Source organism: Dermochelys coriacea, chromosome 1, assembly GCF_009764565.3.
Source record: "Dermochelys coriacea isolate rDerCor1 chromosome 1, rDerCor1.pri.v4, whole genome shotgun sequence".
NCBI classification, from domain to species: Eukaryota; Metazoa; Chordata; order Testudines; family Dermochelyidae; genus Dermochelys; species Dermochelys coriacea.
Genome location: NC_050068.2, coordinates 222,253,821 through 222,279,901, shown reverse-complemented (window position 1 = coordinate 222,279,901; position 26,081 = coordinate 222,253,821). Strand labels below are relative to the sequence as shown.

The following is a 26,081-nucleotide window of genomic DNA, read 5'->3' as shown; positions in this document are numbered from 1 at the left end:
CAACGTGAGTTTTTAACAAGTTGTACTGATCATTTTTACATGCTTTACTCTTTAACCCTGAACATTATACGGACCATGTACAAAGTCTGTTTAATGTTACACAAGGGCACTATCTCTATATAGTTGGTTTATACATGATATCACAAACAGTACAATTTTATAAAAATGATAATGAGTTGTCGGATGTCATGATGCTTTTTAAACTGATTGAGCCATCCCTGACTATCAGAGAAACATGCATCCTCTCATAAAGACAGGTTTCAGAGTAGCAGCCGTGTTAGTCTGTATTCGCAAAAAGAAAAGGAGTACTTGTGGCACCTTAGAGACTAACAAATTTATTAGAGCATAAGCTTTCGTGAGCTACAGCTCACTTCATCGGATGCATCCGATGAAGCTCACGAAAGCTTATGCTCTAATAAATTTGTTAGTCTCTAAGGTGCCACAAGTACTCCTTTTCTTTTTCCCCTCATAAAGTTTGATGAAAGCTCTTAGCCTTCTCAAATCGTAAAGAACCACAAATAGGAATGCCTTACTCTCCTGCCTGTATAAACCACCAATAAAGAGCTTCATCCAAACCAGTGTCCTTCAATTGCTTCCTGTTTTTCCAGGATACAGAGTTATTCATTCTGTATTTAAGAATTTGCTCGGTATTGTGTTTGATGTCCAATATTGTGCTTTTTCCAATGTTATAATCTTGGGCTATTTTCCAGGGACTGTCCTTTTTATTTAATTAATAATCTCTATTTTAGCAGCCAATGACAGTACTACACTTTTTCACTTACTAGTCATGGTCATTTTAAAAGGCTGAAAAGATGCAATGATTACAGTAGTGTTGCCATGGAGGTGACATCAATTTCCCATATTCCTGTGTGTTTCCTGGCTAGTTGGTTAATATGGAGAGCCAGATAATGGAGGCTTGGATAAACAGGGTTCTGCTATACTGGTAACATGTACCCCATTACCAGATCCTACACTAATCACTGAAGACTAGGCTTCCTTCTCAAGAAGACCAAAGTCAGTACTAATATAGTTCAGATGGCTAGCTTTCGTACCCCAATAATTCATGGCTATGCAGCTGCACTCATTCATTAGGCTCTTTCTGAACAGTAAACTACAGGGAACATCCTAGAATGCAGAGAATTTGTTTGAGGACAAACAATGGGCATTATACCCCTATTTCTTCATTAGTCACATACATGGTTTTCCTCTCCCTCACTATGTCGCTCTCCTTCTCTTGTCTCACTTCTTTACCCTCATTCCTCCTTGGAATTAACAGGAGGAATTTTCCTTACCTGTTGCCCAAGTCTCTTATCTCCTTGATGAATTAACTGGAAATCTACCACGGCCAGAACCTCATCACCAGTCTGTGGATGAGATTTCCAGACCTAAGTCTGGATTCCCTCAGGCAGAATGGTCAGGAACTGCTCAAGAACCAGCAGCACTGTGATCTGCTCCTTTGTGTGGATCTCTGGCTGCAGCCATGGATGGAAAAATTCACAGAGTTGACTGTAAACTTCTGAGGATCCTTCAGACTCCTGATAACAAAATTGCTTGAAGTGCTGGTAGTGCATCTCCATGCCAATGCTTTACTATAGTGGATGTCTTCTTGTATGTTAATATAGACAATTGCCCCACATTGGCATATAGGAGGGGCTTTTAATGCTTTCTTCAATTCCACCCATTTCAGGGTTCAATGTATGCTGCTTCTCCACCTTTAATTTAGATGTAACTGGAAGCACAGAGGTGCAGGCACACCCTGTTTTGAAGTCATAATCCTTTCCAGGGGATTGCCTTAATCCAGCTCATTCCTATGCTCTAGCCTTCTCACTTCTGTATCTCACTAGTGTAACTGGCAAAATATTTCTAAGATTTTGGTCTTGTACCTTAGAATCAACACCACTGGCCGTGTCGTACTGCTAAAACCATCTGTGTTAACTTGATGCTTTACTGAGTTGCCCAAAATGAACCAAAGTCCCACAGTACTTTATGACTAAGCCATAAGTGAAGTCAAAAAACACTGTTTGTGAAACTATACTATGGATGTTGCAATGGTAGTATCACCACATAAGGAATGGATTTCTACTAACAACCATGAAACTGGTTCTTGCAAATAGATGTATTAACCAAAACGTGTAAATTGATTTACTGATGTAACTACAGTGTGATTGAATACAGTGTATTGTGCTATTAATTTAAAAAAATAGCTAATAGCAAATAAGGTATATTATATAGAATGTTTTACATCCATGAAGTGTACACTCAGAATTCTTTATATTTGTGCTAAACTTTGCTGTGGAAACTTACTGGTAGCTAAACTGTTACAAATGGCTGAACTAATTTAGCTGAAACTTTAAAAAAAAAATCAACTTGAGGCAGATACCTGGCATAAAAAATTTCATTCCAAGTGGTTGAAGTACAATCCCTGTCCTGTCTACCACTATATGTGCAAAGTTTGGAAGAATCCGTCAAAGGAATAAGATGGATGCCCTGTTGAGTCTTACGAAAGCAGTACACCAGGTTCTTTCATCTGGAAGAAAACAAAACCATCACTCATAAAGTTTATAGATGACACACAAATAGGGGGGAAGTAGTAAACAGTGAAGAAGTCAGGTCACTGATATAGAGCTATCTGGATCACTTGATAAGCTGGGCGCAAACCAACAAAATGCATTTTAATATGGCTAAATGTAAATATATACACAGAATCATAAAAGTGTTGGACTGGAAGGGACCTTGAGAGGTCTTCTAGTCCAGTCCCCTGCAGTCAAGGCAGGACTAAATATTATCTATGCCATTATGTAAATCCTTGAAGATATTAAACAGAATTGGACCCAAGACCTGTCCCTGCGGGACCCCACTTGATATGCCCTTCCAGTTACACAGTGAACCACTGATAACTACTCCCTGGGAATGGCTTTCCAACAGTTATGCTCCCACATTATAGTAGTTCCATCTAGGTTGTATTTCGCTAGTTTGTTTATGAGAAGGTCACGTGAGACAGTATCAAAAACTTTACTAAAGTCAAGTTTCAGAGTGGTAATTGTGTTAGTCTGTATCAGCAAAAACAAACAGGATTCCCTGTGTCACCTTAGAGACTAAACACATTTATTTGGGCATAAGCTTTTGTGGGCTAAAATCCACTTCATCAGGTACATGAAAAATACAGTAAGCAGTATATATATTACAGCACATAAAAAGATGGAAGTTGCCTTACCGAGTTGGGGGAGGGAGGGTCAGTGCTAACAAGGCCAATTCAATCAAGGTGGAATAGAATAGGCCACTTCTATCTTGATTGAATTGGCCTTGTTAGCACTGACTCTGCCCCCCAACACACACTTGGTAAGGCAACTCCCATCTTTTCATTGTAATATATATATACTGTTTACTGTATTTTTCATTCCATACATCTGATGAAGTGGGTTTTAAAGTCAAGATATACCACATATACCATTTCATCCCTATCCACAAGGCTTGTTACCCTGTCAAAGAAAGCTATTAGGTTGGTTTGACATGATTTGTTCTTCACAAATCCATCCTGATTGTTACTCATCACTTTATTATCTTCTAGGTGTGTTTGTAAATTGATTGCTTGATTATTTGCTCCATTATCTTTCCGGTGCTGAAGTCGTTGTGTATTTAAACTGACTGGTCTGTAATTCCCCAGGTAGTCCTTATTCCTCTTTTTATAGTTTGGCATTATATTTGGCCTTTTCCAGTCCTCCAGAACCACTCCCGTTTGCCATGTGTTTTCAAAGATAATAACTAATGGCTCAGATATCTCCTCTGTCATCTCCCTCAGTATTCTAAGATATATTGAATCAGGCCCTAGCAACTTGAAGACAACTAACTTGCCTACATAATTTTTAACTTGTTCTTAGAGAATCATAGAATATGGAAGGGACCTCAGGAGGTCATCTAGTCCAACCCCCTGCTCAAAACAGGACCAATCCCCAATTTTTGCCCCAGATCCCTCTCCCCATTCTTCCCTATTTTAACCTCAGATCACTGTTCCCTCTAAGCTGTGTGCATGTGCACGCGCACACAGATCCTAAACCCCGCAGACACGGCGAAACACCTTGCGCACAAAAATTTGCACAGAAGAAATTTTTTTGCGCACACGGCCCGTCAAAAATTAGAGGGAACATTGCCTCAGATCCTATCTCATTTTCACCAGTGTTCGCTCTGTTAGAAATTCAATCACTACTAAACTTCTTGGTGAAAACTGAAACAAAATAAGTCAGTTAGCATGTCTGCCATTTCCACATTTTCTGTTATTGTTTTCCCCCGCTCATTGAGTAACAGGCCTACTCTGTCTTTGGTCTTCCTCTTGCTTCTAATGGGTTGGTAGACTGTTTTCTTATTACCCTTTATGTCCCTAGCTAGTTTAATCTCATTTGTGTGCCTTGGCCTTTCTAATTTTGTCCCTCCATGCTTGTGTTGTTTGTTTGTATTTATCCTTTATAATGTGACCTAGTTTCCACTTTTTGTAGGACTCTTTTTTGAGTTTCAGATCATTGAAAATCTCCTGGTTAAGCCAGGGTGGTCTCTTGCCATACTACCTATCTTTCCTACACAGTATGATAGTTTGCTCTTGTGCCCTTAATGATGTCTTCTTGAAAAACTGCCAACTCTTTTGAACTGTTTTTCCCCTTAGACTTGCTTCCCATGGGATCTTACCTACCGACTCCCTGAGTTTGCTAAATCTGCCTTCTTGAAATCCATTATGTTTACTGTGCTGTTTTCCCTCCTGCCATTCCTTATACTCTTGAATTCTACCATTTCATGATCACTTTCACCCAAGCTGCCTTCCACTTTCAAATTCTTAACCAGTTCCTCCCTATTTGTCAAAATCAAATCTAAAACAGCCTCTCCCCTAATAGCTTTCTCAGCCTTCTGAAATAAAAAATTGTTTCCAATACATAGGAGCAGAAAGCTTATTTTACCTCTGTATTTTGCACTGGTGCGACCTCTGCTGGAATACTGTGTCCACTTCTGGTGTCTACAATTCAAGAAGGATGTTGATAAATTGGAGATGGTTCAGAGAAGAGCAACAAGACTGGTTAGAGTATTAGAAAACATGCCTTATGGTGTGACTCAAAGAGCTCAATCTATTTAGCTTAACAAAGAAAAGGTTAACAGGTGACTTGTTTACAGTCTTTAAGGACCTACAGGAGAAACAAATATTTAATAATGGGTTCTTCAATCTACTAGACAAAGGTATACAATCCATAACCTGGAAGTTGAATCTAGACAAATTCAGATTGGAAATAAGGTGTAAATTTTTAACAGTGAGAGTAATTAACCATTGGATCAATTTACAATTGGTGGATTATCCATTGCAGACAATTTTTAAATCAAGATTAGATGTTTTCCTAAAAGATACGATCTAGGAATTATTTTGGAGAAGTTCTATGGCCTGTGTAATACAGGAGGTCACAATGATCCCTTTTGGCCTTGGAATTTATGAATCTGTGAAGAGTCAAGTTGGTACAAGGCATCTGTGTGTCCTGAAAAACATGTATGAAGAAAGTGTGTAAGGTCTGTAGGTGTGATAGAGCCTTCAGTGGAGGGGCGGCATAGTGGCTAGATCATTGGCCAGAAGGGGGGCCGGGGCCCTCCTTCTCCACCAGGTCCCAGCCCAGGGCCCTAACAATGGAGATGAGTCTCCCTCCTGGCCGGGGGTGTGTGGCAGTTCCCTCACTGGTACTTCCTAATAAAGTCTCTTTAGTTTGGGGCATAGCCCCCGGTGGTCCAGTTATCCCACAGTTGGGGCTTATCTGCAGACTCCCCTTGGCAGGGGAAGGCTTACTTGCCTCCAGTGGCTGCGTTGGCTGGCAGGTTGTAGATACCTACCTTCAGGTAGGCAAACAGAGAGCTCCTGCCTCCTCACCAGTCAGACCCCAACTGAGCCAGGCTCCCTTCTTTTCTCCCGCCTCCAGGCCTAGCATTGGCTGTCGGTATAGCAGGGTGGGGCTAGCTGAACCCACAGGTTTTCTATAACCTTGCTGTGCCAGGAAGCAGTTTCTCTGAAGCTGCACATTGTGGTAATATAGTGTCAGCCAATGCAATATACAATATTAATATAATATATAACATCTGGTATATTTCTGTATATCTATTAATTGTATTCATGTTAAACTCTTCCCAGGATGCTTTTTACGTATGTTCAGCTTTTTAATCAAGGGAAAATATGAAATGTTGTCATTTCTGTGCCAGGAACAGAGACATGCCAAAAAGACAAGATAAGAAAAATGATTTTGTTGATGCTTGACCAACACGCAGACTGTACCAAGATACAGGTGTCTCTAAGCTTTGCTGACTTCTGGAATACCATTTTCAAAACAGGATAAAAAACTGGCACAAACTGGTGTATAAATCTTGGGTAATGCTGGAATACCCTGTTTTGTTGTAAACAACTTGAATATAAATATGAGAGAGGCTGACCACTGCAAGAGATTGTCTTCTAGAGCTGGTAATATATGAACGTCTCTGCATTGTGCTCATTTACAGATTCAGATACTTTAAAAGACAAGAAGAGATCATCATGATCATCTAGTCTGACCTTCTGAATATTACAGGCCAGAAATCCTCACCTACCCACTGCTGCCACAGGACCATAACCTCTGGCTGAGTTAGTGAAGTCCTCAAATCTTCTGTTAAAGACTTCAAGTTACAGAGAATCCACTATTTACACTACTTCAATCCAGCAAGTGACCCATGCCCCTTGCTACAGAGGAAGGCAAAAAACCCTCTTGGATCTTTGTCAATCTGACCTGGGGAAATTCTTTCCTGACGCCAAATACGGCAATCAGTTACACCCTGAGCCAGCATCTGAGGAAATCATACCTTTAATTAATAAAATGACTGTCTCTGCCGGAGAGCAGTGGATTAAAAGCAGATGCAGCAGAAGGAAAAGACGGAAGGTCTTTCTTTATAGAGGCAAAAAAGCCCCGCTCTTAGATCCCTCCTACACTGAGGACAGGGTCCCATTCAGTATCTGCACATGCAGTCCCTCCGCTAGCTGAATTGCAGCTGCAACCTTTCTGCTAATGTTTGCGCAGTGACAGGGTTAAACCACAGAGCTCATACGCCTTTGTAGAGAAGACCAGGAACTACGGCAAGGGGGAAAATTAATATACAAGGAACTTCCTCTCCCCAATTCTCCGTCCTCCTCTCGTGTAACTTAGCCCACTGCCGCTAAGTTACAGTAGTGCATTAGAGCTTCATGATTGAATCCGTTTCCAGAGAAGCATCGGCCCCAAACAAGGAGGACTAGATTCCCCTGGTCCCACGTGCTGCCAGCCCAGCGAGGTGAGTCTGGGCTAAGGGGAGACAGCAGAGAGAGTCGCAGAAGGGCTGCAGAATGGAACAGCAGGGAGGCAAGAAATCCCTGCCTGCACCCAGTCCCAGCCAGCACAGAAAGGGGACCCAGGGCTGAATTGCCACTGGCAGAGGCAAGAGAAGATGAGCCAGGGAAGCCAGCTCGAGGGCAGCTCGTAGTGGGGACCTGAGGTGGGTCAGAGACTTTTCTAAACCAAATGGGGAGCCTGACATTGGTAGTCCAGGTCCAGGGGGCGAGGGGGAAAGAGATTTCTGCCCTGGGTGCAAGAGCTTGAGCAGAGGAGCAGGGAAGTCCTGCCTGGATCTCTCAACTTGTCTATGGAATTGCAAGCACTTTACACAGGGCCCTTTTTTCAGCTGCTTCTCCTTCATGCTGAGGTCTCCTGCAAGGAGGATGCAGAGATTTGGGAGTGGACGTAGGGAGGGCACCTGCCCCTTTGCCCCTCTTACCTGACGGTGAGATAGTATACCTCTCAGAAAGATCTCTTTTAGAGAAGGAATTGTGTGGGGTGGGAAATGGGTGTTTTTGCTTCAAAGCCTCTCATGAACTAGGGATGAAGTCTTGCCCTTTTATAGGGTGGCCATTGTCTCCTGTTCTCAGCAGGACTGATGCAGGGCTCCCCTTAGTACAGATGGCCACCACTTTACAGTGTATGCAGTAGGACTAAAGGCAAGGCTACCCTCACTGAAGATGCCAGACACTGTGCTGTCAGGAGGCGGAGAAGTTCATTGAGGAGCAGGTGAACATCTAGGGAACACACAGAGAAACAGTGTGCCAATCAGCTTGGAGTGTTGTGGGGAATCATGGGGATGCTGGAGGACAGGAGAATGTGGGGGACAGGAGAAGCTTGGGGGTAGGGAAGGATACTTTGAGGGAAGGGAATGTGGGGACAGGGTGGAAAATATGCGACAGCAGAAGGGGAAAGAGAAGGAGGAAAGAGAAGAATGGTGGGGATAGGTAGAGGCAGGAGATAGAAGAGAGGGGCTGAGAGGTTGTGGATGGAGAAAGGAGAGGGATTGGGGTGGGAAGAATGGCAGCTGTCCCATCCCAGAGCTAAGGGGAAGATTTTGGCTCATACTCTTGTGTGTGCATTTACTGTAAGGTTGAATCTTCAAGCTGAATTGATCACACCACTGGTGGGGTAGTAGACATACACTGAAGGCTAAAGAATCAGGAGATTCCTTTTAAAAAAATCTGTCTCCTAACTCTTGGGGTCTAGGGGGACTCATCACAGCCATCTCAGTTGGAGCCAGGAGAGGAAGAGCTAGCAAGCAGTAACTGCTGGGAGCTTTAGAAATAGGAACTGGGACCCATTACAGGACTTAAGATAGTTCTCTCTCTTATACTTTCCCTTCTGCGCTTTCCCCTTAACGTACAGCAGGTCCCCTCCGATCCCTTTTTTCTCTTCCACCTTCAGACCAGTTTTCTGTTTGCCTCCCAACTCTCACCCCGTCCCATTTTCTCTGCTCCTTTAATTCCTTTCTCTGCTCTCTTTCTATACACACACTTGCCCTCTGAATTGTTTTTCATTTAGATTAAAGAAAACAACCAATCAGAAAAGAGCAAATGTCTTTTTGGGGGTAAAGACTGTCATTTATGGCATGTTTGTACCACTCCTAACACAATGGGCCCAACCTAGTTGTGGCCTTTCAGTGTTACCGCAATGTAAATGTTTAATGGGAAGTTTTCATGAGACAGCAGAGTGTGCAAGAGGCTGGTCCTGTAATAGCAGATGCTTGGACTAAAACTGATCTCCAAAGTGGAGGGTCTACAGCAGCAACGTGGACAGACCCCTTACAAATTTAAAGTTGTGAGTTACAATCTCTCTATATGCTATGTGCATGATTCTCCTCTTGTATCTGTTTTATGCAGATGCGACTCCATTGAGTGCGGTAGAGTTGCTCTTGATTTTCTCTGGTGTAAGTGAAATGAAGTTCTGGCTATTTAAACGAAGGCTATGGGCCTCCGGCTTTTTATCATTTCAGTGCTGTCTTGAGAGATCCAGAAGAGAAACTGATGGAGCTGAACCTCTTGCAGTCTGTGAAAGTAAGAAACAGAAATCCATCGCTGGAGGCAGATTAGCGCTTTCTTCTCTGTGGTCCCCTGGAGTTGGGTGGGTGAGAGAGCCTGCACTGATTCTGAATGTATCATTCCTTTTCTCAGTTTTGTTTCTTTCCTCCCTGAAGCCTGCAGGAAGCACCTCTTGCGAGAGAATTTCACTTGGACCAATAAAGCCATCTAGTTTTGTTTAAATAGTTCATCTCCAGAGTGTGATGTGCAAGCCTACAAATCATCAATCCACCACAAATGGTATGCACAGCAGGAAATGGTCAGTGGAGCTGATCGTAACTATGGGATGCTAAGGATGAATGTTTTTCACCAAGCATACAAGTGAGATTTAGAAGTGAGACAACTAGAGCATAGACCCAAGCTGGAGTAACCTCACAAAGACAGACAGCAGACATGCAGCAGTGAGTAACTGCATCTGTGGGCCTTCAGTTACAGACACTGCCAAACTGAATGGTGCAATCTGAAATAAAGATGGAGGAGCAAGCCATATTCACCATCGACCAGCAGCGGAAATAGAGCAAGCAGAAAATGCACCTATTCTATCCCTGTCTGGGACAGTTGACTCCCGTAATGAGAAGGAAGCTACCTTGCAACAGTACGGCATCAGCATGGAGAAGCACCGCAGACGCTTTAGACAGTTCTGCTGCAGGAAGCAGAAGGACCCCAAGAGGTTTACAGCCGACTGTGAACTTTCCCATCTGTGGCTGCAGATGGAGATCCATATGAAGGAGCAGATCATCGAGCTGCTGGTTCTTGAGCAATTCCTGACCATCTTGCCTGAGAGAATCCAGACATGGGTCCAGAGACTTCATCCAGAAACATGAGAGGAGATTTTTGCCCTGGTCCAGGTTTTCCAGCTAATTCATCAGGAGATTGGGAAATGTGGGCAAAAGGTAAGGACCACTGAATGTTAATGTTAACTATCAGATGACAGCCATGGGGAGGGGAAGCCTAATCTTCTGTCAGGGAACGTGATAGTGGGTTGAAGAGGAATATGCTGGTGGTACTCTGAAAATGGTCTTGATTCTGGATGTAGCTCTGAGATGGTCCAAGCTTGAGCCCATGAAGAGCTGACCTGAGAGCAGAGAAAGTATACTACTTCCAAAGCAAAGAGAAGAAAGAAAAGCTATGAAGGGAGAAAGTAAAGAGAGAAATAGACTGTCCCCCACATTTCATTTTATTTCAAGTGACTCTTAATATATTGACAGGTTTCAGAGTAGCAGCCGTGTTAGTCTGTATTCGCAAAAAGAAAAGGAGTACCCGTGGCACCTTAGAGACTAACAAATTTATTAGAGCATAAGCTTTTGTGAGCTACAGCTCACTTCATCGGATGCATCCGATGAAGTGAGCTGTAGCTCACGAAAGCTTATGCTCTAATAAATTTGTTAGTCTCTAAGGTGCCACGGGTACTCCTTTTCTTTTTTCTTAATATATTGACTTCTTTGCATCTGAATTTTTCTAAATCTCCATCTCTCTCCTTATTCTTCAACCTGACCCTCCCCCACTTCTGTCTCCTTCATTCTCTTTTCCCAACACATTTTTCCCTAACCTGTCCTGTCTCCCTTTTTATCCCCCATGCACACACTCCCTCCCCTCTTTTCCTTTTTTCCTCTTCTTCCACTTCATCACATGGAACCAAACCACAACCCTAATTAGATTGACCTTGTGCCTGTACAGCCTGTGACTGAGCCGCAGGATTGTCACTGATTATGCAGATATTGAACGGGGAATACCTGTTTCAGATTCCAGTGACACTGGAAGATGTGGCTGTGTATTTCACCAAGGAGGAGTGGGGTCATCTGGACAAAAGGCAGAGGGAGTTCTACAGGGATGTCATGCAGGAGACTTTGAAGACTGTTCTCTCTGGGTAAAGATTAATTTCCCCTCATTACTTAAAAGCTGTGTGGTCTCCCAAGAACTTGTTAAATTGTGGCTCAGGGTTCTTCTCTTGGATTTCTAAGGGCTTGGTCCTTGTGGTCCCTAGAAACTTTGTGAGAGAGACAGTCACTGCCATGCAATTTTTTTTCTGAATTGCCCTTTTAATTGGAGGAGGTGATCTGTAGTCACACCTCAGCCCCATCCTTGTGGTTTAGCTGTGGAGTACAATCATAGAAGTGCCCCGTCCACCCTCCCTGGGACTAATCCTCACTCTGAAGCTGCTTGACTTTGGGAAATGGGTAAGCGTATTAACATTTGCACTGCTCATGACTTACCTAGTCCCCCATGTATGGATATCCTTGAGTCTCAAACAGGGAAACAAAGCAATTTCAGTCTTCAGATACACATTTTACTTCCTCACTGGGTTTCTGTGGACATAATCTCATCTGTTGGGATTCTGTAATCTCTGCCTCCATGAAAGAACAGGTTGGGTTCACAGCTATGATACTTTATTTGTAATAAATGCTCAACAAATACATAACAAACCATGGTATTGCCTGGACTGTTTTCCCATGGGCAGGATTTGAGACTCCAAAACCTGATGTGAACTCTCAGATGGAACAAGAGGAAGAGCCTTGCATCCCAGATTGTCAGGATGCCAAAGAAAGGGTAATACCAAGAGAAACTGTCACAGGTGAGAAATAAATTAAGCCATCTCAGAAACTATCAATGAGTGAATTAAAAAGCTGTGGTTTGAACAAAGTCATCGTGAGTTCTGTTTGCTGTCATGGCCGCTGCCACTTTCATCATGAATGAGAGATCATTGTAGGATGGAAGAATGAAAGGTAACTGGCTGTGTTATGGGGCCTGTGCTTTAGAGACAACCTACAATAAAGGAGGTCTCATGGGGGATAGAGCATGAGAGTGCACATCTCAGATTAGGGAACAATACAGGGTGGGAACCTGTTGGAGAAGCATGGTTTTGTGTTGTTTTCTGATTAGCAGGAGGTGGCTGCTGCTGCTGCCGCCTATGTTTTTTGTGCAGTACTGCTGTGAGAATTTGGCCTATTCTCGTGGCAGATGTTAATCATGGCTTCCAAGCAAACCTTATTGATTTCTGGCAGTGGACATCCCCTTTCCCATGTTTTGAATTGAAAGCTGCCTTGCCTTAAGGTGACTGCCACTTTCCTACAGCATTTGGATATGGAAGTGAGACTAGCCTTAGCAAAGATGGCCATTATCTCTCATGAGTTGCAGTGGGACTGAAGCCAGGCTGCCCTCAGTGGTGATGGCTCCCCCTTTCCACCCTCCTGGTATTCTAGAGTTTGAAAACTACAGGACCAAGGAGGGTGAGGTACAGGAAAACATGGAGAATGAGGATTTGAGGGGTGGGAGACTGAGGTGAAAGGAAGGAAATATATGGAGGGAGAATGTGACGAGCACGGTGGACTGGATGGGGCAGGGAAAGATATGGGAAAGGAAACTGGATAGCGATAAAATGGCAGCTTCCTCGGGAGTTAAGTCAGGATAAGTGGAGTTCCCCTCCACAGCCAGAGGTGTAATTTATTGTTTGATGTTTGTTTGGCAAAAGAAAAACAATGCAGTATTAGTTTGGCTCAAAAATCATGAGTTTTTTTTTTTTTTAATCTCCTGACTCTTTGGCGATCTGACTCAAATTTTTACAAGGTGTGGGGTTGGGAATACTATAGTAATAAGGGATAGAGCTGGTTTTAGCCAAATCCCTGAGGCTGGATTTTCCAAAGCAGGCCCCCCTTGCTGCTCTGTCCCTACAGAGAGGAAGCATTCTCTCCAAGCCTTTCACTTCAGCATTTAGTGTGCATATCCAGAGGGAGTACATGTGACTTCTTGAATTAGCTACTTCGTAAACCATGTGGCCTCAGAGGGTGCTGGAACCATACTCCTAGGATTCAGAGTAGCAGCTGTGTTAGTCTGTATTTTCCACTGAATACAGCCGCTCAAATGAGCTGTAGCTCACGAAAGCTTATGCTCAAATAAATTTGTTAGTCTCTAAGGTGCCACAAGTACTCCTGTTCTTTATACTCCTAGGACACTCCTTTAGCCCTGTGATAGCATTTCATATCCCAAGTATTGTGAAAAATCACACCAGATAAAGCAACTTGAAGTTTGTCTCTATTCCCTTCCACTGGAAACACAGGCACACACAATCCCTCACCCCCTCCAGCCAGGCATGGGCCAGGAATAGTGACTCTGACAGACTGCTCTCCTTGCCCTTGAGGAGCAATATCATGATCAGAATACATGTTTACTTTCTAGCAAACTCTGCCTCTGAAGCTTTTCATGTTCAGAGACAGATCTGGGTCAAAATTCTTGCTCTGTGGCCCCCACATCACTGGAGGGTTGAGAGATGGTCCCCAAGGAACTGTTTATGACTTATATAGGTAAATATACAATGCTGCTGCATTTCAGAACACTTATGTTCATTTCAGTATTTTCTCTGTGTTTTAATTTAAAACCACTCTTTTTGTGCTTAATTCTCCTTCTTAGCGTCTTTCCATTTTTCTATAAACTCCCCACATATTCTCTCCCTGTTCACACACACCCACACCTCTCTTCCCTCCATCATCTGGTCTTTCCTCTTGTTTCTTTTTGCCTCTTCCCCTTTTAACCCTTCCCCTGCCCATGCTTTTCCCATTCACTTTTTTCCTATGCTTACCCACTGTTCACTCACCCCATCTGTGGTTCACATATCTCATCTTCTGAGCACAGCAGATCAAGTCAAATCTACTGGAGTTCCTAGGTGCCAGGCGCAAGCCCTGCTTTGAGGAGTGATGTGGGGGCTGCACTAGACTAATGTCTGGATTCCCCTTTCAATCCAGCAGGTGATGGGATCCTGAGCAGAACTGAGAAGAAGCATCCCGCAGAGGGTCCTGAAGATCTAGTGCTTGGCATTCTGTTACTGAGGAACTCAGCAGAGTGCTTTTCCCAGAGAGTGGTCTGCAGGAGGCAGCATAGGTTACAGTGTCAAAAAAGAAAGTGAATGGAGGATGAGTGAGAGACCCTGAATCCTCTTTCACTTTCCTTTGGGAGGACTCCCACTCTCCTTGTGCAGCAGAGAAAAGCAAGAGACCATGTACTTCTTATGCATGTAAAGGAAAACCTCCAGGAGCAGAGGGACCTGAAAAGCCACAAAAACAGCAACCACCTTTGAAGGAAATCCTGTAAGTACAGAGCTTGTGGGAAAAGCTTCAGGCCGAAGCAGGAGCTCACAGTCCATGGGAGAGTCCACAGAAAGGAGACGCTCTATTAATGTCCTGCCTGCTATAAAAGCTTCAGTTGCCCATCATACCTTATAAGACACCAGTGAACCCACACTGGCGAGAGACCTTACCACTGCCCTGAGTGTGGAAAAAGTTTTGGTCAACCCGCGCACCTGACTAGATACCAGAAAATGTACATGGGAGAGAGGCCCTTCCCTGAGTGTGGGAAGAGCTGCCAAGCCAGCTGAAATCTCCATATCCACCAGCAAAGCCACACAGGGAAAAGACCCTACCTCCATCTTGTGAGGGAAGCTCTTTCCGCATTCCAATCACATCTCACCACACACCACAGGACTCACAATGGGGAGACACCCTACCCCTGCCTCCAATGTGGGAAAAGCTTCAGCGCCTAGTCCAATCTGACAAAGCACCATAGAAACTGACGTACCAGGGAGACACCCCATCTGTACCCTGCCTGGATGGAAGCATCGGTCATAAAAAAAAACCCTCGTGAAAACAAGGATCCTGGATACGAAGAATCCACTAAAGGTCAAGACCCTGGGACTGAAGTACCAGGCCCAGTGCCCACACAAGGAGAACTCCCCTGAGGCCCAGGCAACAGAGGCCTGGGCTCACGTTCAGACACTGGACATGGAGGACTTGGCTGAGGCCCAGGTTCAGACCTTAGGCACGGATGTTAAGAACTTAGCTTGAGCCCAGACCCCAACCACAGAGAACTCAGCTGAAGTCCAGGCCCGTGTTCAGACACCGGACATGGAGAGCTTGGCTGAAGTCCAGAGCCTGGGAATGGAGTACCAGGACACCAAGAACTCCCCTGAGGCCCAGACCCATGCTGAGACCCCAGACATGGAGAACTCTGCTGAGGTCCAAAGTCTTGGGAATAGACTACCAGCACCAGTTCCTAACCCAATCCATGGCCACAAAGAACCTCGATGGGGGCCAGGTCCTGGCCAAGGAGGACCGAGCCGAGACCCTGGCGGACCCAACTGATGGTAGAGTGCTGCACCATTGATTTTATCCTACTTGCGTACGTAGGAGGCAGTAATACTCAGACCTCAGTGGTTTAGGAGCCAAATTAGTGATCAACATTACCTAGAAGAGCCACAGTAGCGTGAATTCATTGTTTCATTTACTGTATATAATATTCACAGCAAAATGACTGACCACATATTCTACAATTGGCTAACAACATAGTAAAAGCTTCCTGATTGGGTAAGAATTAAATCACACATGATGTTAAAATAATGTGGTGCAAAAAGCTGCAAGAGACACATTAAAGAGCCACTTGCAGCTCCCGAGACTCAGTCTTTGTATCACTGATATAAGGTATAGCTTGTGAACAGGATGAGCAGAAAGCATGAATGCAGTGACTGAAACCAGTCTTCTGCTCCTTGCTACTCCCCTGATGGGGAGGAACCCCCGAAGAGTGTGGAGGGGCTTCACTTTACTCCTCTGAAGAATCTTAGTGACTAGTGTCTCATAGCACTGGCTGTTTCCTTGCCAGGCATTAAATAAAGTAAGAATTTAACCCTCCCATAGACCCATTCTGGTCTATCATCTTTGCAGTTCTGCTAGGTCTTGGTTTGGTTCTCAGGAGTCTTCCCCTTTGTTTTTATTAGAGTAGGTACTAGTAGCATCTGCTATAGAGAAGACCCTGTGTATGTTGACACAAGCGGGAAATAATTTTTATGGCAAGGTCCCTGGATTCTGGGACATCTGGAAATTCTGTAGTCATTTCATTTGGAATTATAAAATTTGGTGTTTATTGACATAGGTACAGAATTCAGTCAGTGCTGTACATTCATTTTTAAAATAAAATTGATTGTCCCTACCCTTTCAGCTTTGGATGCACTGTGGCGTTTTCATAACTCATGTAAACTGTTGGAGCAGGGGGAAGCTGGAGCTTTTTGGCAACTGAATATGGGACTTTTGGCAATGGGCAGGGAGGGGATAGTTCAGAATTGTAGGATAAGCACAGGAACTGGGTATTCCTGCTAAAATCAGAAGCAGGGATAAAAATAGAGTCCCCACCTCTGAGCTATCATTTCAAGCTGCCTGCAGACTCGAGAAGGCAATGCTACATCAGTCTGCACTCAATTTTACTTTTTTCTACAACTCTGAGGGCTAGAAGCAGAGGACCTGATCATCAGTTCCAATACAGCCTCTTTACCTGGCTGGTAGGTAGGGGCCAAAAAATTGGTGCATTTGGCCACTGGGAATACACCCTTGCGCAGGAGGCTTCATATAACTTCCGTTGTCTCCCTGCTTCCCTCATCTAAACCATCTCTCTGCTAGAACGGAGCATCAGAACCATATTTTCTTTTTAATAAATGAAAGGAAAAATATTTGAGCCCAACCCTGCCTCAACAGGAGGACAAGGAGTGAATTCAGCAGCCATGAAATACGAGGCCCTTGCTAGTGAAAACAGACTCTCCTTTTCATGCAGCATGATCCTTAAGTGGCATACTCAAACCCCAATAAAGCAATTGATTCACAAGCACACTTTATCTCCCTTGTTGTCCACAAAAGAGACAGACAAAGCACTGCACAGACAGATTTAGAGTTATCTACTTTAAGATAATGCAACATTTTAATTCCCTACTTTTGAATAAATTTAAAAACACTGAAGTGAGAACCATTATTAAAAAAGACAAATTTTCTTTTAAAAGCAAGAGACAAACAAGTGTCAATCACTAGGCAAACAGCAACTGGAGGCACAGTATAGGGCCATAAAATTCAGCTTTACACACTTACAATGGGACATGCTCAACTCATGAAAGATGGACTGTTAGACAACATTCCATTGACATAAGCTTTTACTAAGGCCTTGTTTACACACAAGGTTTAGTTAAGCGGATGCAAACCCATTTTCTGCGCTCTTATGTAGAATGGGCTTAAAATTTATTTAACTGAGGTCAGTAAGGAATGGACTTACTCTAAAGAAATAGGTTTGGGTGGATTCTCTTAAATCAATGTGCAGTCACAACCAACTTGTGTTTATAATTCAAAGATAACACATTTATATTGCTAAGCACAATTGTAGGTATCTATGGACAAGATTCTGATGCCATTACTCACACCGAGTAGCACCTGTGCGACCACAGCTGGGGCAAGGTGCTCCTCAACATGAGTAAGGGAGTCAAATCTAGCCCTATAAAATAAACAGTGATAGGTGAAGTGCCATTTTAAACACACCTTTAAAAAAATATTAAAAAAAAAAATAAAGATGAAGGGCTAGATCACACTTGGCATGTTCACAGGCCCATAAGGGTAAAGGGATTCTTTATCCCCATAGCCATTCAGATGGGGGTTTGACACAAAGGGAATCCTTATACTCAGGAATGCTTCAGTCTAGTGTCAGTGCTGGTACTAACCTTTGCAACAGGGTGGTGAGGGGTATGACCAGACTGTGTTCTGTACCCTCTTAGGGCCTGAGGCAACTCTTGCTGAGTTTGAAGGGCACTGGAAAATAGCCTTAAAGGTGGGACTGAGCCTGCTCTCCCTGTAAATCTGTGCCTCTTTGCCTTTTGAGACCAACTCAGGGGCTGTGATTAAATGCCACCATCTAGACACTAATTAACTAGATCAAAAAAGATTTAAATACCTACTTAAACACTAACAAGCACCATATTTTCCATACAGGAAAATGGGATATTTAAAGAATAGATTAACTGTAACCATGGTAACATTTTAAAACACAAACCAGAGCGCTATATTAAAACTAATGCAGGTTTATAAGCCTTTTCTCATGGAGAAGTCTTGGGGAGTAAGAAACAGCACCAAAATTTATAGCTTTATCAGAGAGGCCAGCCCGTAGAGATGCTTAGTTAAGTGGTAATCAGTTCAGGTCACTTTATTTAAACCCACCTAAATTAAGGAAGCCTTAGTTAAGTGCGTCAAGGACACCTCCATTCTGAGCCCCTTGCTTAGAGACATTTAAGAACCCTCAGTTAAATTCACCTCATTTAAGAGCATAAGCATCAAGGATGCTTTAGGAGTAGCAAGCTGAAATTAAGAGTGCATCAACAAGGTGCATTTTAAAGACATCTCAGACAAGGGCCATTTAAATACACCTCATACAGTTGGGGACACATTAGCTAAGAACACCTCAGATAAGGGTGCTCTATTTAGCTGCATCTCCATGAATAACATTTTTGTTATAGAGGCTGCCTGGGTCAAATCCATTCTTGGTATTAACACCACCTACTACAGTAAGCAAATGTGTGATTGATTTGATCCCCCATGTTCACTGACTGCATCTCAGTAAAGGATGCCTCAGAGATTAAGAGCAGGGTCAGGGCTATAGTACTTGAAAGGTCTTTCAACTGTAACTATACAATATAAAAGCCATGTTTGCCTCAGACAGGGTAAATCAGAATGACAGGTGCACATATAAACATTTTGTTTGCCATGTTTACAGTAAGGAGGATGGATCAGGCAGTTGTCGGAGCAGCAGGAAGCTGAGACATTGGAGGTTGTGTGGTAGCGAGAATTTCAGAAGTAGATGACTGAGATGAAATCCGAGAGGAAAAAGGCCGGGCATTTTCTGGGAGAAGGTTACTGGGGTTAAGAAGAAGGGGGAAAGGCAAAGAGGCCATAGCAGCTGCCTGCTGTCCCAACAGAAGTCCCAAGCTGTACACATTTGAATTAATGAGATCATTGCCTGGGAGGAGGACATTCAGCTGTTTCTGAATCTCTTGCAGGACCTGTAGCTGACTTTGCTGATTCAGAAGCAGCATATCCATGTTGTCCCTCATTCTCCTCACTGTGTGAAGATAAGAGTATTAATTTCTACAGTTTAAAGTGTTATGCATGGTACTTAAGAAACCCTTTTGATACTTACATTCTTCAAGTATAAGTCTTGACTGGTCCATAGCTACTTGCTCTACACCACCACTTTGTTGTTCCTCATGACATACTATAGAAGAGGAATGAAAAAATAGTATGTTAAACATTTTAAGTGTAAAAAGAATGTAGACTAGTAAATCACACATTTACATTTAGCATGAATTATGTGATAAGCATCGTAAGGCAGAACTGTAAATACAGGATCACCTATATCCACAAGGATGAGCTCTTGGCACTAGTTCTCCAGTGCCTGGATCCAGACCAGAAGGAAGCGCATTTCAGTCATTTTACAAAAGTGAAGGTGACTACCAACAGTGCAAGCCAGCTGAATGTCAGGCCCTTTTTAAAACACACACACACACACCCCCCGTATCATTTGGTAACCTATGTTGAGCTCATCAGAGTTAATCTATAATGACATTCCTACTTAGAGTTAAAAGCTTTTCAGATTTGACTGCAACCAACTAATCTTTATCCCAGAGTACTAACTTTCTCTCAGCTATAGCTGTCCAGTAAAGTGGTTCCTTCCCCCACACCCCCTTTGGGGGTAGGGGGGCCCACTGGTGGAAGGGCCCAACCAAGTGGCAAAAGCTTTCCCAAAGTCTAGTAAACACATTTTTGACTATTGTGATTCTTGAGCCATTTGTCTGATTCACTTCAAATATGACAGGCAAAAAATCTAACTCAGTACCAGACTGAATCTATGAATTCTGAGAGCAACATGCCTTCTTTTGGTGTCCTGGAACATGGGCCCCTTTGTTGCAACTGAGTGTCTTTTATACAACTATGGAGTAAGTATTACTATTCCATAATAAATGGAATCAATTTCTTTTTAAGTAGGATCAGTATTAAACTGATGCTATGTTCCTTTGTTATCTAATGCGGGGGAAACTATTTCTTCTTAATGACAAGATGCAAAGGGGAAGTGAGGTTGTGCCTTTTTGGAGAGGAGGACTTATTTTGTATAAAAAGCTTTAATTTTTTTATCATTACAAATTTCAGGAATATGGAATTTTTAATCTTCACTGTTTATGTTGGGAGGGCCTGCTAGGTAATTCCATTGTCTACGGATTAGGAGTTTCACATGCTTAGTTTAAGGGAAGTTAAATCCTTAGACAGAGCTTTGATATTATGGATGCATTTACTTAAGTGGGTCTCTGTTGGACATGTCATAGATATACACAAAACCCAGAGTGTGGTAGGCTAGGCCAAGTGTTTAGAATCCGATGGAGGCCACAGGACTGTGTATGAGACTTCCTGTCCATTGGGAATAAAGCCAATACAGATTTATCTAAGCAATCAAGTTACCTGTTGCACATTCACTGGATGTCTCTCTAACATGGACTTTCTGATGTTTAAGGAAGTTTGAGCTCAGACGGAAGCTCTTCCTGCATTCAGTACATTTGTAAGGTTTCTCTTCTGTGTGGATTTTCTGATGCTGGACAAGGGTTGAGCTGCAAGTGAAGCTTTTGCTACATGCAGCACAAGCATACGATTTCTTTTTCATGTGGGTTTTACGGTGTGCAATTAGATTTGAGCTCCGGCCAAAGCTTTTCTCACATTCTTTACATTTATAGGGTCTCTCTCCTGTATGGATTCTCTCATGTACCACAAGGTTTGCCTTCCTACTGAAGCTTTTCCCACACTTGGTACATTCAAAGGGCTTTTCTCCTGTGTGGATTTTCAGATGGTTTAAGAAGGTTGGGCTCCCCTTGAAGCTTTTCCCACATTCTGTACATATGTAGGGACTTTCTTCCCTGGGGAGTTTCTGTTGATTAAGGGTGACTTTTAGTTTCTTAGACCCTCTTGCTTGAGGAGTGGATTTAGTGCATCTCTTCCTCTGCTGCCTTTCTGGCCTGGCTTTCCCCCAGCCAGGACTCTGGGCATCAGCTGGTCGCAATAACGCATCTTGCTCAAGATCTTCCTGATTAGGTTTCTCCTCCTCATTTTCACTCATAGTGCTATCGCTTGCTGGAATAAAAATGGGAGTTCCGACATGATTCATCCCCTGCCCTCGGGAGAAATAAAGCCTTGGACTGGTACTTGCAAATCATCTCCCTCTAATTAGTGACTGTTCATGAGGCCTTAAATCCAAAAATCAAATCCCACCAAACCCTTTCCCAAAGGGAAGGAGGAAGTGAGAAGAGGGGGACAAGAGGACAGAAGGAAAGAGGTGATAGAGAAGTGGGAGAAAGAGGAGCGAAGGAAGACAAAGATGAACAGATGAGACTCTCTCCCCTCTCTTGAGAATTTCCACCCCTCAGAACAGGGCAGATTAAGCCAAGCACTTTGCCCACATAAATCCTGTTGCAAAGCAGGAAGAGAAAGGAATGGGCTCAAAGAAGTGACCCCTCCCAACTATCTCATTTTAACCACTTATTCCTCTTCTCTCAGCCCATATGCCCTCCACCCCTGCCCATTTAATAGAGAATGAGAGCACCTCCCTGTAGTCTGCCTGCTTTAAAAATGAGGTGTCCTCTCCCTCACACTAGGGACCTGAGCTTCCTTCTGATTTACAATCATGTATGTTTAAGAGAAAGCTTTCCTGGGTGAGACCAACAGGCAAACTGATTCAGTTACTGCCATTCATTGCATTAGTGAAGAGCTAGCTCATTCCCTATGTTGGAGTTACACATGTAGGGGGCTAAAAACACCACAATGTCCCTTGGCATTTCTCTCCAGTGGGAGGAAGGAGCAATTTGACTCATTGTTATAGGAGTAGGAAGACTTCCCCAAAAACCCAACAGCTACAGGGATTTGCAGAGACTGTCTCTCTGCAGTGACCAACTGCCTTCACAACCCTGACAGTGCCACAGAACCCAGGTAGCCTTCACAGCCCCCCCCCCTTCCCCCATGCCTTTAAGGGGTAAGAGATACTTCAGATGTGAGAGTCCCAGTTCACCTGCTCAGATTCCCTAACTTTTGTTGTCCTCCCAATTGTGGAGGCAGAGAAGAAGATAAAACTGAAAAAAAAAGAGAAATTCTGGCTTCTGTTTTCACTCATTTCAGGTGGATTTTGTTTTCCTGTTTTTAAAAAGTGGAAGAGCCGCAGGGCAAAAAGCAGCACTCAGCATCACAGAGAGCTTAGGGTTAGGGTACCTAACACAGGCTCTGGCATGGCAGACTGCAAACAGATGAGAGAAGACAGACTTTAGAGCTCACAACACCTGTGCTGATATCCCAGCTTTTTAAGTTCACTTATGGTGGGCAACTTAACTGCTATAAGTTACTCCTCACCTGTAGAGGAGTCTCCTTGGATCTTACTTTTTCTGGAGCCCTGGAGCCCAGAGACCATAGGTTCTTCCCCCAGCTCCATCTAGAAGAAGAGAGGGGATCTGGAGTTTGAAACCTTATTTAGTGGGAAAGAAAACAGATGCAATGCACCCCAGCAGTGGTAACAGGTTATGTTAAGACAATGGGGGAGAATTTGTCAATCCCACACTGCTGAGCAATTAGCCAGGGAGCCCAGAGTTTTGTGGAAAGAGCCTGAGTTTGGTGATCTTACAGCTAAAACCAGGAGAAGAGAGTTTATCCTAAGGCAGCGGTTCTCAAACTTCATTGTACTGCAACCCCCTTCTGACAATAAAACTTACTACACAACCCCCAGGAGAAGGTACTGAAGCCTGATCCCACCTGAGCCGAGCCCCACTCACCCAGGGGGGCAAAAGCCCAAGCCCACCACCCCAGGCAGGATGGACCAAAGCTGAAGCCCAAAGACTTCAACCCTGGGAATCAGGGTCAGGTTAGGCCCCCTGCCTGGGACTGAAGCCACTTTGGGGTCCTAACCCATAGTTTGAGAATCACTGTCTTAGAGAAAAGATCAGGGTCAGCTAACACTCCATAGCTCAATCTCAACCGCTTCCCTAGTGCCAACAAACTCTTAGTGTTGGCAACAGGGAATTCCCCCCCTCCCCCATACTGCATTAACCTACCCTCTGGCCTTAGTGCCCCCTCCTACTCCCTAAACTCTCCCCATTGCACTGCTAGCGCCTCTCCCTTCCTTCAGTTTCCTCCAGAACATAATTACTCCTCCCTACACACCCCCATGCCTGAGTTTCCCCATCCAACCACAGTACCCTACATTCAGGCCAGGCTCACTTCATAAGGCCCAGAGGGGCTGGCACAAACGCTGTAGCTCATACTCCAACTTTCTCCTCCCTCTTCTTCCTCTAGGCTCTTCTCTATACCCCCCTGTGAGGCTTTTATTAGAGAAGGTGCTGACGGTAGTGATTGGCTGACAGGGTCAGGGTGGGACTGGCTCCTCCCACTGCCGCAGGCCAAAAGGGTGGCTGCAGCACAGGCTGAGGGCCCTGGGGAGATGGTGGAAGTGTTTGCTAGGGCAGAGTGTGTATAGATCCTTCCTACAGGCATACATGTAAAGAGTTGGTAGTCTTCATGGGGGAGTAGCAGAAAGTAGTGCTGCTGTACCGCACTGTTGTTACTGCTGCCTGCCCCTTCTGGAGAATGAGAAGAGTAGGGAAGCTTTAGCAAGATGTCTGCAGGGAAGAGAGGATGATCCACTTTAAGACACTTGCAGAGACTTCAGTTTCAATGCTAACCTTTTCATTCTGTTATCTCATCCTCCTGCTTTCCCCAATGCCATTTGTCTGTTTTGTCCACCTTAGGTGGCCTGTCTGACCCTCATTCTGCAAGCTCTCTGGGGCAGGGGCTCTTTTGTTTGGTATCTCTCTGTGCAGTATATAGCCTAGTAGAGCCCTGATCCTTGTTTGGGGTTTATAGGCATTACCCTAATACAGCAGTTCTCAAATTGTGGGTCAAGACCCCAAAGTGGGTCATGACCCCATTTTAAAGGGATCACCAGGGCTAACTTAGACTTCCTGGGGCCAAAGCCTAAGCCCCACTGCCTGAAGCTGAAGCCTGAGAGCTTAAGCCCTGGGCAGCAGAGCTCAGGTTTCAGGTCCCCTGCCTGGGGCTGAAGCCCCTGGGATTTGACTTTGGCTCCCCTGCCTAGGGTGCTGGGGCTTCGGCTTTGGCCCCACCACCTGGGACGGCAGGGCTTGGGCAGGCTCAGGATTTGGTCCCCTCTGCTGGGGTTGTGTAGTAATTCTTCTTGTCATAAGTGGGGGTGTGGTACAATGAAGTTTGAGAACCCCTGCCCTAATTCAGATAATCTCTTTATTATAAATATATCTGTGCTGGGGGGATACTGGTGCACACAATACTAACTACACTGAGGTCTTGCGGTGGGAATGGGAGACACAGAGAGATCTCAGTTGCTCTGTAGTCAGAGCTAGTTAAGGATGTGTGATAGTGCTGTGAGAAATGGAGGCAGGAGGCCACTTGAAACATGGGCTCAAAAATAAGAGAGGGATATAGCCTGAGGTGAGACTGGTTCCCTTTCATACAGTCTGTGCTGGCCAGCAAGTTTCCTGTGGTTCCTCAGTCACATGTCTCCTGCCTGTTGCAAAAACCTGTGCCAGAGCTAGCAAAATGGAAAGAATGAGAGACTTTTCCCCTGGAGTCACCGAACCACGGTGTTTCATCCACAGAACTATGGTCACTTAGAAAGTGATCTGCCTTAGTCCTGGTGACACCAACCAGCAGCTACTGTATCAGCAGGTAGGGAAAATATATGAATAAGAGGGAACTAGCTCTACCTAATGTTTCTGCTGTACTGAATTGAGATGTTCCCTTACCATCATGCTTGGGCATCACATTTACCCCTTCCCAGTCTTGTCAACCCTAAACATTCAAAAATCATTTCTTATGCCCCAAAAGTGATGAGTCTGGCTTAAAAATCATGAGATCTTAAATACATGTGGGGTTCTTTTTATTTGCCATCTGGTTTCTGAGCCTTTATGGTGCACTTGGGTCACATTTTCCAACTTTTCTTTGCAACCATGAGGGCTAGAAACTAGAGTTGGTCTTCAAATGGAATTTCCATTCCCCAAGAAATTCTGACATTTGTTTTTGTCACAAATTGGGATGAAAAGTCAAAATCTCAACATTTTTTGCAGAATGAAATCTTGCAAAATATGTTGATTCGGAAACATTATGATGGCCTTATTAACAAAACATTTCAATATTTTCTAAAGGAAAAGTTCTGACCTGACAGGAAGTCCAGCATCAGCCACTTGGAATTCAATTTTTAATGCATCCATCAGAGAGGTAAGATGATGGTGAGAAAGAGTGAGTAGGACTCATAGTTCACAAATAAAATACTCCCTAGGATGGCAGATAAGGAAGAGGCGGGAGTGGGGAGGCAAAGAGACTGGATGCACCCTCCCTTACCAGTCCAGAAGGAGATATTCCAATTTTTGGGAGTATGTCTTAGTGGTGTCTGGGCAGCAAAATGTGGCTGCCTGACTCCACCACTAAGCACCCCACCCACCTGACTCGGGGTGGGGGCAGTCCAGGACCTGTGTCCTATGGTTCCATCTCTGAAGGAAGCAGTCAGAGGTGCTTGGAGAGGCCCCATAGGCCCCAGCCTGGAATTGCCATCCCTTTAGTATCTGCCACCCACCCCAATATCAGGCTGGCTCCTCAGCCCCCACTCCTCCGCACCCCCAGCTGCAGCCCCAATACCTCACCCAGGCCTTGTCCTCACAGAGCAGGCCAGGCACAGCTGCATCTGGAAGTTGTGAGGGAGCAGACTATGGAGCTACTCTCCTCTATGGGGCAATAGAGGGAGGAGCTGCAGTCACAGGCCCATGTACTGCAAG

General features: G+C 44.2%; 2 protein-coding genes across 2 annotated transcripts; one reads left to right on the top strand and one right to left on the bottom strand.

Moving 5' to 3' along the window:
* The first annotated feature begins 6,934 nt into the window (after positions 1–6,934).
* On the top strand, positions 6,935–15,042 carry LOC119855550 (neurotrophin receptor-interacting factor homolog). The gene is given in 6 exon segments (XM_043506231.1): positions 6,935–7,311; positions 9,328–9,388; positions 9,529–10,294; positions 11,102–11,279; positions 11,871–11,984; positions 14,149–15,042. Coding segments are annotated over 3 exon segments (459 nt in total). The 5' UTR covers positions 6,935–7,311; positions 9,328–9,388; positions 9,529–10,020; the 3' UTR covers positions 11,878–11,984; positions 14,149–15,042.
* Positions 15,043–16,289: 1,247 nt separating this feature from the next.
* LOC119842916 (zinc finger protein 572-like) lies at positions 16,290–23,584 on the bottom strand. The gene is made up of 5 exons (XM_038371709.2): positions 23,497–23,584; positions 22,636–22,714; positions 20,707–21,369; positions 19,394–19,468; positions 16,290–19,315 (listed from the first exon to the last, which is right to left on the bottom strand). Exons 1-5 carry the CDS (start codon positions 23,536–23,538, stop codon positions 18,984–18,986), a joined length of 1,191 nt encoding a protein of 396 aa, XP_038227637.1. The 5' UTR covers positions 23,539–23,584; the 3' UTR covers positions 16,290–18,983.
* Between the last annotated feature and the right edge of the window lie 2,497 nt (positions 23,585–26,081).

Bases quoted from the DNA above. Each gene is read 5' to 3' on its own strand.
- LOC119842916 (XM_038371709.2), bottom strand. From the start codon at position 23,538: ATGAGCTACAGCGTTTGTGCCAGCCCCTCTGGGCCTTATGAA. The intron at 22,715-23,496 runs GTGAGCCTGGCC...CTCTTCTTCTAG, and splicing joins GCCCCTCTGGGCCTTATGAA to ATGGAGCTGGGGGAAGAACC. The intron at 19,316-19,393 runs GTAAGTATCAAA...ATCTTCACACAG, and splicing joins AAGACTTATACTTGAAGAAT to TGAGGAGAATGAGGGACAAC.